This window comes from Corylus avellana, chromosome ca4, assembly GCF_901000735.1.
Source record: "Corylus avellana chromosome ca4, CavTom2PMs-1.0".
Taxonomy (NCBI): Eukaryota; Viridiplantae; Streptophyta; class Magnoliopsida; order Fagales; family Betulaceae; genus Corylus; species Corylus avellana.
Window position 1 is genome coordinate 14,348,767 of NC_081544.1, and position 11,424 is coordinate 14,360,190.

General features: G+C 39.3%; 1 protein-coding gene across 1 annotated transcript; it reads left to right on the top strand.

Moving 5' to 3' along the window:
- Nucleotides 1-3,577: 3,577 nt before the first annotated feature.
- On the top strand, nucleotides 3,578-5,153 carry LOC132180022 (peroxidase 43). Its single transcript, XM_059592863.1, has 4 exons — nucleotides 3,578-3,772; nucleotides 3,845-4,027; nucleotides 4,128-4,290; nucleotides 4,732-5,153. Exons 1-4 carry the CDS (start codon nucleotides 3,578-3,580, stop codon nucleotides 5,151-5,153), a joined length of 963 nt encoding a protein of 320 aa, XP_059448846.1.
- Nucleotides 5,154-11,424: the final 6,271 nt, after the last annotated feature.

Here is an 11,424-nt window from a genome sequence, read left to right on the forward strand (position 1 = left end):
AATAGTCATTCTGTTGTTTGGTATGGTCCTATTCCTAGGAATGGTTATTCTGTGAGAATCACTAATCTCTTATACAAAGGAATAGCCATTCCTCTAAAAAATGAGAGGAATAGCTATTCATGAAGGGCATTTTGCAATATAAGGATGTAAGTGCGAGGTCGAACCCATAGAGAATTGTGTTTCTGAAAACAAAATTTATATCTAAACTAATTAAATCTTAACCTAGTTCCAAAAAAGATTTGAGTTTGGGTTTTGCAAATAAAAGATAAAACATAAACTAAATAAAGTAAAATAGTCAAAAGATAAAGTACTATGGTTTTGGAATCCACACTCACCAAATCATAGCAACATGTTTGATGTTCATCAATATCATCTGAAATTCTCACAATAAAAATTTTATGTATGTTCTACTATGCTTCAAATATTAATGAAATCATTCACTCAATCCATTTTTTGCACAAATCACAAAAGGTATTCAGTTTAAATTAAATCATCAGATGTATTCGTAAATCACAAGAGATATCCAACTTAAACGAAATCATCAAATGTATCTGTAGAACGAAAACACAATGAATACCTAATATTTTGAAAAAAGAAAATTCAAGCAATCAATTAAATGAAACTATCTCAAATCATCAAATGTATCCGTAAATCACGAAAGATATCCAAGAATTATCCCACTAGTTGAATTGAAGTAGAACAATTGAAATATGAAAACCCATAAAATTTGATAATATTAACGTACATGAAAATATTGTTGCTCTTCATCGGTGAGGCTTACCTTAATTGATAAATTAGCTACACATAACTATGAAAATAAAGGAAAAACTAATCTAAAGGAAGAACTACTCTTGAAATTTCGTACTTTGGAACCTCTGTAGCCTTCCCTTCTCTCCAAAATTATCTATTTTTGTTGAAGCTTAAGAAGTCTATTTATAGGGCTTAGGAGAGTCCTAGAAGCACTAATAATCCTAGGAAATTCGGAGGTATGTCTCCTAGTCCAAATAAAAGATTGAAAACCCAATCTGGCTTAAAAAAGGACTCTTGCTGTAATCCGACTACACGAGTGTGCTCGATCGCACTCGTGCATGCGTTTTTCCTCTTGTGGCGCAACACTCGTACATTGCTGACTTGCTGGTGGGCGTGGGTGCGCTTGAGCACAACCTAGTTGGAAACGAGCGCATATGTGCTCGAGCGCAAAATGGAGTGCTTGATCCTACTTCTGTAGATGGCTCTTTTTAAGCTTTCTTCTAAACTTTGCATTTTTTCCTTTAAAGACACAGTTTTCCTTCAACAACCTATAAAATACTAAAAATACAAAATTAGCACAAAAAATTAGATTACAACACAGCTAAAGGATTAACCAATGTAAATTAAGAGGTTCAAATATGTAATATTTAGCATACATCAATACCTTTTTTTTTTTTTTTTCCAAACTTACAAAAGAAATAATAAGAAAAAAAAATTGGAAAATAAAGTGGGTGGCCAGCCACCCATAAAAGAGGCTGGGGGTTGCGCTACCAACCCTGGAGCGCATCATGGTGGTCCCCTAGGCACTCCGGGGGTTGTGCGACCACCCCTGTGGCATTTCGGGGTGGCTAAGGCCACCACATCCACCCACTCTGTGGGTGGCCGACCACCCATGAATTTAATTTTTTATATATATTTTTTTGTTTTTTAATTAAGGTTTTTTTTTTAAAAAAAGAGTGATGGGATTTTTAGTAATTTTGATTCAATTCCATTTAAAACACGGGTGTTGTTACCAAACTATGGAATAGGAATAACTATTACACTCCACTCTCTTCTATTCCTAGTAATAACTATTCATTTTTCTAATGGAATATCCATTCCGCAAACCTAATGGACCCTAAGAGATTAATATATTTGAATTATGGGGCTAAAATTGTAACATTCTGCACTTATCATAAAACATTTTACGGTGTTTGGCGCTTATGGAAAATGACAATTTTTTTTAATATATATTTTTTCATTAAATCATATTAAACTCTAAATTATGAAAATGCCCCGACCAAATCTTAGAGGTTTCCTAACCGAGTCCCGCAGTGACCCTACTACGACTTGCCTAGACCATATCAAGACCCCACTGGGCCCCGCCTAGTACCCGTCTGGGCCATTTTCATAATTTAGAGTTTAATATGATTCTCTGTACACACGGAATACTGAAAAATATTTTTCAAGAACATGTTTTCTGCTGAAAACATTTTTTGACGTCAAGGACCCAACCAGGACCCCGCTTTATTTTTCGTACCTGCCAAATACTGGGAAAAAGTTTTATAATAAATCATTTTCCAGGAAAATGTTTTATGCCAAAAATATTATTCAACGTCGAGACTCGGCAAGGTCTCGATCAAGTCCCCGCTGGTCCTGGGTGGGTCCTAAACAAGTCCCGAGCGAGTCCTGGCGGGGTGCAAGGCAGGTCTGGTTAGATTCTAGGCAGGTCCTGGCGAGGTCCTGGGCAAGTCCTTGGCAAGTTCCGATCAAGTTCTGGTAGGGTCCCGAGCGGGTTGTGATCAACTCTTGGCGGGGTCCTGGGCATGTCCGATTGGCTCCCGAGCAAGTCCCCACTGGATCTTGGACGAGTCTCAGTCAAGTCCTGGCGGGGTCTTGGGTAGGTCTTGGCTAGGTTTGTCGATTTGAGAATGAAATGCTCAAGCTTGGAAAATGGTTTCCATTTTTGAAAACCGGAAACCATTTTCCAAAAATTAAAGAAAAATTTTCGGTAAAATGAGAAATATTTTCTGTTGACTATTATTTTACGTCGCACCAAACACTTGAAAATACGAAAAACATTTTTCAGATATTATTTTACAGCGAAACAAATGGAGCACAAAAGTCAATATTAAGTAAGTCTAAAAGATTAATTGATTTAATATAATATATAAACTAGAATGCAATTATAATTATTTAGTGGAATCAATTGTAATTAAATAGTGATTGTTGATAGTTAGGAATATTTGGAGCTAATTTTATTTTTCTCTTGGGTTCCTCGTTAAGGCCATGTAAATTAACCACGTTTGGCTTTTCGTTTATTGAGCTATTTATTTTTATTTATTAAAAAATGGGGTTGAAAAGATACGGTGCATGAGGTGCAAGGATAGAATACTGGATTTGGGCAAGACTATTGCATAGGTGCCTGGGCTAGGGGACCCATTGGCTGAATTTTTAGGCCAAACGTTTTTAAGTTATAGCAGTCAAGTTGTCTGCATGGAGCTTTTAAGCGGCTTCCAGCCCTATGCCTTCTTGAAAACTACAACCTTAATTAAATGTAGAGAAATAATTTTCAATAAGAAATACAAGTGATGAGTTATGAGTTCCAAAAAAAAAAAAAAAAAAAAAAACGTATGAATAGCATGGTATGACAGCACATGCAATTTTTAGTTGACACATTGCCCTTCAATCCTCAAAGCTGTCAGCTCAAGAGCTACCGAGATCTGTCTCTCAAATAAATTCTCCCCCTTCTCTTAGTTTCTTTGTCCCACCTTCCTTCCACTTTCACCTTCTTCTTCTTCTTAAGCTCAGCCATTCTTCTTTTACGCGGAAGATACACACACCATATATGGCGATACTCTTGGTTGTGATGCTCACATTTCTGATTGGGATTTCTGAGGGGCAACTCAGAATCGGTTTCTACGCGGAAACGTGCCCGGATGCTGAGTCCATAGTCCGCGCTGTTGTTGAAGATGCCATTCTCTCTGATGCTAATATCGCCGCAGTCCTGCTTAGGCTCCACTTCCATGACTGCTTTGTCGAGGTCTCTATCTCTCTCTCTCTGATGCTATCGTAATTAGTTGGTGGGTTTTCTAATTAATTGAACGTTAGTTAGGGATGTGACGGTTCGATTTTGATCGAAAATGGTGCAAATGCTGAAAGACACGCATTTGGACACCAAGGCGTCGGAGGGTTTGAAGTGATAGGGAAAGCCAAAGCAGAATTGGAAGTCGTATGTGGAGGCGTGGTGTCTTGTGCAGACATCGTGGCCTTAGCCGGTCGAGACGCTATAGCCTTGGTACGCACTTAATTGATATATAATTAAATAAAGAGATCATTCTTTTTTTAGTTACTATATATATATATATATGCATGTTTCTATTTGTGCACGTGTACAGGCAAATGGACCAGCTTTCCAGGTTCCAACGGGCCGAAGAGATGGCCGGGTTTCCAACATTTCATTGGCAGTTGACATGCCGGATGTTAGTGATACAATTCAGCAACTTAAGGCCAAGTTTTTGCAAAAGGGACTCACGGAGAAAGACCTCGTTCTTCTTACTGGTATATATATTATGCTCTCTGTCTCTCTCTCTCTCATGCACATCATATGACCTTATGGTTGGTGAAAACTAAAACTCATGATAGGAACAACTTAGCTCTTCTTTTTTATTAGAAAGAAAAAGAAATTATAATAATTTTTTGAATAGACATATTTCTCACAAAAAAAAAAAAAAAAACCGTAAAACACGCAAAATATGCACATGACCAATGCAAAAAACAAAGTTATTCTATAAGTTATTCCTTCATCCCTCTTGAATCCCTTTAAGAGTGATGTGGCTATTAAAGTTATTATTTGATCAAAATCTAATAATAATTAATTACAAGGTCAATAATGATTTTAATAGCCACATCATTTTTAAATCAACTCAAGAGAAACACAAGAGTAACTTATAGTGAAACTTAGGGCTTAGTTATGATGATTATATATATATGATCGATCAGGTGCGCATACAGTTGGGAGCACAGCATGCTTCTTCATGACGAAACGGCTTTACAACTTCTTCCCAGGTGGAGGATCCGACCCGGCTATAAACCCGGCTCTCCTTCCAGAGTTACAGGCTAGGTGTCCTGAGGGTGGAGATGTTAATGTACGATTGGCAACCGATCGTGGGAGCGAGCAAACATTTGACGACCATATTTTGCAAAACATTAGGGAAGGCTTTGCTGTTCTGGAATCCGATGCGAGGCTGAATGATGATGAGACAACCAAGAGTATATTGGACTCTTACTTTGATTTCCTCGACCCTCTGTTTGGGCCTTCTTTTGAGGCTGATTTTGTCGACTCCTTCCTCAAGATGGGCCAGATCGGTGTTAAGACAGCTTTCCAGGGAGAGATTAGGCGTGCATGTGCAGCTTTTAATTGAAGAAACTATATATTAATATTAATTACTTGTTTAACTCTCTATGAAATGCACGTATACGTATACGTAGAATGTTGAGAATTTTAATATTATCGAGTCACGAGAAGTGGGAATAATTATGTTAATTGGAAAGTTCCTATGATAACTCATCTAAACTGGTTAAATGATAACATATAGTTTTTGCTCGAAAGAGGGTGGAAGAAGCCTGAAGGTGATTATGATAAGTGGACCAAAGATGAGTTGGCTAGGAGTAACTGGAATATCAAGGGTTTGATCACCATTTTTAATGGAGTGTTTTGGTAACGCCTGAAAAATTAATTAATTGGTAATTAATTTCACAGTTCGTCTCACAGCCTCATTCCAAAATGAATAAAACTAGGGATTTTTACTCCTCAAAAAGAAAATATTCAGTTCCGGAAACATTTAGATTTCTATCAACATTAATTATTACAACCAGATCATCTACCAATGATCATCACATTAACTGAAATTATACTATTAATATCATCGTTACAAGGGATAAATACTATACCTTAATATACAAGCATATCTCAAAAGTACTAATTACCATGAGCAACCTATCTAACCTTGCAATAAGTCCTCAACCATCAACTGGATCAATATCACTACGCCAAGCAGTTGCATCTGCCTTGAGGTCAATCTCAAATCTCATATCTAAAGGTAGTTGTTGTGAGTTTTCAAGTACTCGCAAGTACACGAGTCGTTTACAATATAGTTTATGCAAGTGCGAGGTCGAATCTATAGAGAATTGTGTCGTGAAATTCAATTTCTATCTAAATCAATAATATCTTAACCTAGTTCCAAATTTTGTGTGATTTTTGCAAAAAGGAAAACTAAATGAAAAATGATTTTATCTAATGATTAAAAATACTAAGGTTTTTAGAATTCACCTAACCAAATCAAAGCAATCTATTCTCGTATTTTACTCACACTCCCGACAAACAAATATTCCCCTATGCATTGTTCTAGGTTGCATAAAAATATATATTAAAACATCCGATGAATCCAAACATTTAACAAATCACAAAGAATACCCGATTGAAATCAAATCATCAAATGTATCTGTTTGATTCACGAACCACAATGGATATCTAATTTCAATCGAATGATTCGATGCATCTGTCAGATGAAACACATCGAATATCCAACATTTTTACAAATAACAATCAAATATTCAATTTGTAGTGACTCAAATAACTTAACTAAGCTTCGGCAACTTAGTTAGGGGGTTAATTTGGGTTTTGGGTCACTAAGGACCGCTAGAGGGGCATTTTGGGAATTTTGGACTTTCAGACCCGACGTACGCTAGGGTTGTCGGACGTACACGAGGGGACCACCGTATATACGCCTGCAAAAAGAACAAGGACGTACGATGTGGGACCATCGGACGTACGCTGCTTTTTGGATAACCACTAGATAATACCTGGACATACGCTAAAACCTTTGGACCGCTGTGTAAATAGTACTAGACGTACGTCCCAATAGTACTGGACATCCGCTACTTTTCAGAGAGGTTGGTAGCGCCCTCTGCTATAAACACCCCCTACCCCCTTACTCTCACACGCTCATTTACGCCCCTAGGCTCCCAGAACTATGTGAAAGTATGTTTTGTGTGGAGAAGAGAGGAGGTTCTTGAAGTTTCACTTCAAGGAGGTAATATCCTTAAGCTTAACTCGTTTTTTAGCCGTTATGCTGTTTAATTGCTAGCTCAGCTATTGGTTTTGAGTTTTTAGCTAGGTTATGCTTTAATCTTGGTGGTTTAGTAGTTCATCTTGAATTAGCGTGTTATGTTCTGCATGGAGACATTATTTTGAGATAGACAGTCTTAGAAAGCCTTTTGGTAGCCTTAGAAATCGATTTGGGAGGATAGGAGGATGAATGGACAAAATAAGGTTCTACCTGAAATCCTTCTGAGCGGATGTACAGCATCTAGCCCGGACGTACGGTCTAAAGCATTCCAAGGAACACTATTTTGGTCGGCCATTTGATAGCTCCAATTTTCTTGTTATAGAGTTGTTTGAGTGGAATTAGGACTAACAGAAGGTTTTCCACAGATTTGGAGAAACCAGACCGTTTGAAGGAGTATTCGGAGAATTTATACAACCCCGGTGAGTTTTAACTCACATAATGCTCGCAGTTATTTTCCATGACTGCATGACTATTTGGTGTACCAAAACATGCATATTTGCAACTCTCACGATTTATACTTGTTGTACATGAACTCTAGCATTTTTGAGAAAAATGGTGTGCTAAATATGTTAACGAAGTGAGACTTGTAAAATGCATGCATGTAAAATACATATAAAATAAATTGCATTGTATGACATGGTACAACGGTACGTGTGGTATAATGTTTATGGTTAAATGTGTGTGTTATATGGGCTTTGGATCCAATGGTTGTTTCGTGGTCAGCGTAGCCTTAATAGGTGGTCACTATAGGACTAACATCATTAGAGGTGTGGGCCACCTGAAGTCGGACTCGGTCGTGCCACTAGTGTTATGTACGGCAGCGTACAATGATTGGGGCACCGGCATTGTATTACATGTCACTCAGGACAGCGCCAACCCTGCTGAGAAGGGGTAATATCTTTGGTAGACCATACCGTTGAATTATGATTGTTACTCTATATCATATGCATATATCATATATCTATATCACACCTATGAAAATCTGTCATAATGGAACTGTTGCACACTTTATAAAAATTAGGGTTTATTCCAAAAGCTGGCATGGGCATTATATGTGTTAACATTCACTAAGTCTTTAGACTTACCCCGTTATTTTATGTTTCTCCCCTCCATTACGAATAATTGTGCGGTTTAGCTAGCTTAGAGGAAGATGCCTTTGGAGCAGACGTGGGTGATTGCGTAGGATTTGATTCGAGTAATTTTTGAGGACTTGGATCCAGTTTGGTTACATTCCATGTGGACTAATGGAGGAACCACCCGAGCAGCATGATCGAGATTGTTATCTTTTTAGCTTTGCTTAAACTTAGGATTTAATCTGTTGATCTTTTGTTAAGACAATTATATTACGGGTTGTAATCTTATTTGATGATGATCTGATGACCGGTACATTTGATGATTATATTTATAATATGAGGTATTTTTTTTTACTTTGGTGTATGAATGTGTGGTTGTGTATATAATTCTCTTTATTCCTATAGTTTAGAAAGTCCTCCGCTGAGGTTTCTCGCCTATAAGAGGTTGAAATCCCTGAGTCTTGTTTTGTGAGGGATAGGGCTGGCAGGCGAACATGGGATCAATTACTAGTTAATTGACTTGCCCATTAGGGTCGTTACAGTTGGTATCAGAGCCTTATGCTCTGAAAAGACTATAGGATAGACGAAAGAGAGCACTTAGGCTATGATAACACCAGAGTTAGGCTAGATAAGCTATTAGGACTTAACCTCTAGGTTGGTTGTTCAGTTCTAACTCTGCTCTTCGTTGCAGAGAATGACACCTCGAAGGAACCCAGCAACCGAACCAAATGCGCTAGAAATCGGTAGCCCTGAGGACAATGTTCACCTCGAGCTTGTGGACATTCTGGTCCATGATGGACGCGATTGGCCAGCTAATGTCGGCCTTAGATTGAGATAGGGTCGCAAGGTAGCCAGTTGAAGGGACTGGTTGTTCTTTGAAGGACTTTTATAGTCATCACTCGAAGAGCTTTGATGCGAGAGGCAATCACATCAGCGTAGAGAATTGGCTGAATGATATCGGGGAATTGTTAGCCACTACTGGATGCACCAATGAGCAGAAGGTGGCTTATGCTACTTATAAGCTGATTGGGGAAGCTAAGCGCTGGTGGCATGAAAAGAAGGTTGTGCTTGTTGCTGATTTGGGTTCAGAGGATGCCATTACTTAGGATATCTTCAAGTTTATCAGTGTCGTGCAGAAGGTAGAGGCGCGAGAATTTCTAGACTTAGTTCAAGGAGGAATGACGGTGATTGAGTACACCACGAAGTTTCTGCAGTTGTCGTGATTCGGTATGTACCTCATTCCGAATGAGGAGAAGAAGGCAAAGAAGTTTGAATGAGGTTTGAACTCTTGTATTCTGATTATGATGAGTTGCTTCGACATCCTTGATTTCTCCCAATTGGTGGATCAGGCTTCGATCTATGAGGAAAGCCTGAAGGAGAATGCGGCTGAGTATGTGGATCAGAAGAGGAGGGCTCAAGGACCTGGTACTTCGGCAAGAGGAGTTGGGCCAGTTAAGAGGCTGGCAGTGGGGAGCTTTCCAACCCATAGATCACAAGGACGTACCTCTAGTAACCCTCAAGTTCCACCACAGAAGAGTCAGATACCGGAGCTGAGCAAGAAGTGTAACATGGTTCATTCGGGACCATGTAGAATGGTAACCAGAACTTGCTACCGGTGCGGCCAATTTGGTCACTTTAGTAAGGATTGCGTGGGTAAAGGAGGTGCTCAAAAGCCTTTGGCGCCAGCCCGAATTTACGTGCTTCTTCTAGGAGAGTCGGAGGGAGGATTGGAAGTAGTTATAGGTACTATCCCTATACTTGGATTTGGAGCTTCAGTTTTGTTTGATTCAGGGGCTACCCACTCTTTCGTATCTATTATGTTTATAAGACTGTCTAGACTTGTAGTGCGGACTTTGAAACCTGGTCTTGCTGTAACTACTTCCTTTAGGAAAGACTGTAGCTTGTAAGCGTGCAGTTTGTGGATGCCATGTTAGCATTTATGGAAGAGTACTTTTCGCAAACTTAGTTGTTCTTTCTATGATTAGTTACAACGTTATTCTTGGAATGGACTGGCTGGCGAAGAATCTGGCGATTATCGATTGCTCTCGAAAGCAAGTTACGCTTAGGCCGTGGGGAAAAGGAGAAGTGACGTACGTTGGATCGCTAGTGGGGTCTTTACCTCCAACTATTTCTGCCCCTCGGGCCAGGAAGCTTATTCTTGGAGGAGGACAGGCATTTTTGGCATTCATTGTCCCCCCAGTGATGGAAGAAAAGGACCTGCAAGACATCCTTGTGGTGCGAGACTATATAGATGTCTTTTCAACAGACTACTTTGGATTGCCACCCCAAAGAGAGGTTGAATTTGGAATTGAGTGCGTACTAGGTACTAATCCTATATCAATGGCACCATATAGGATGGCATCGTCGGAGTTGAAAGAGCTAAAGGAACAGCTCCAAGAGCTTTTGAATAAAGCATTTATTCGCCCATGTACATCATCGTGGGGGGGGGACGGTATTGTTCATGAAGAAGAAGGACAGATCGATGAGAATGTGCATCGACTACCACGAGTTGAACAAGGTGACGGTCAAGAATAAGTATCCTCTGCCAAGGATTGACGACTTGTTGGATCAGCTGCAAGGAGCAGGCTTGCTTTCAAAGATTGATTTGCTCTCAGGCTATCACCAAGTGAGTGTGAAGGAAGAGGACATTCCTAGGATGGCCTTCTTAAGTACATTACGAGTTTTTAGTTATGTCTTTCGGACTAACTAATGCACCAGCTATCTTCATGTACATGATGAACAGAGTCTTTCATGACTATCTGGACCAATTCACCATGGTCTTCATTGACGACATCCAGATCTACTCGAAGACGTTGGAGGAGCAGGAGGAGCATCTACAGAAGGCATTAGAGAGGCTTCGAAGGGAGCAGCTCTATGTTAAACTCAAGAAGTGCGAGTTTTGGTTGGATAGTGTGTCTTTCCTAGGAAATGTGATTTTTGGAGAAACTATAGCAGTTGACCCGGAGAAGGTAAAGGCAATAGTGGAGTGAACTAGGTCAACTAGCGTATTCGAGATCCGAAGTTTCTAAGGACTCACTTGTTACTACCGACACTTCATTGAGGGTTTCTCGAAGCTATCGGGACCACTTACTACTTTGACTAAGAAGAACACCCGCTATGTTTGGACAGACGAGTGCGAGAAGAGTTTTTAAGAGCTGAAGGAGCGCTTGATAACTGCTCCAGTGTTGGCATTACCTACAGGATTTGGCAATTTCGTAGTGTATAGCGGCACCTCTAAGAAGGGATTAGGGTGCGTGCTTATGCAGAACAGCAATGTTATTGCCTATGCTTTGTTGTGCCAAATACTACCTAAATTAATAGATAATAATTGGTATGTTTTCACTCGCAAGTGCACAAGATCAAAACAGTAGTATAGTCTAGCAAGTATGAGATCGTTCCCACAGAGATTGTTGATTTCCCTTAGAATTGATTAAAATATCAACTTTGTCACGAAATTCATATTGATATATTGAAAGGAAATAAAGATAAAT

Bases quoted from the DNA above. Each gene is read 5' to 3' on its own strand.
- LOC132180022 (XM_059592863.1), top strand. From the start codon at position 3,578: ATGGCGATACTCTTGGTTGTGATGCTCACATTTCTGATTGGGATTTCT. The intron at 3,773-3,844 runs GTCTCTATCTCT...AACGTTAGTTAG, and splicing joins TCCATGACTGCTTTGTCGAG to GGATGTGACGGTTCGATTTT. The intron at 4,028-4,127 runs GTACGCACTTAA...GCACGTGTACAG, and splicing joins GTCGAGACGCTATAGCCTTG to GCAAATGGACCAGCTTTCCA.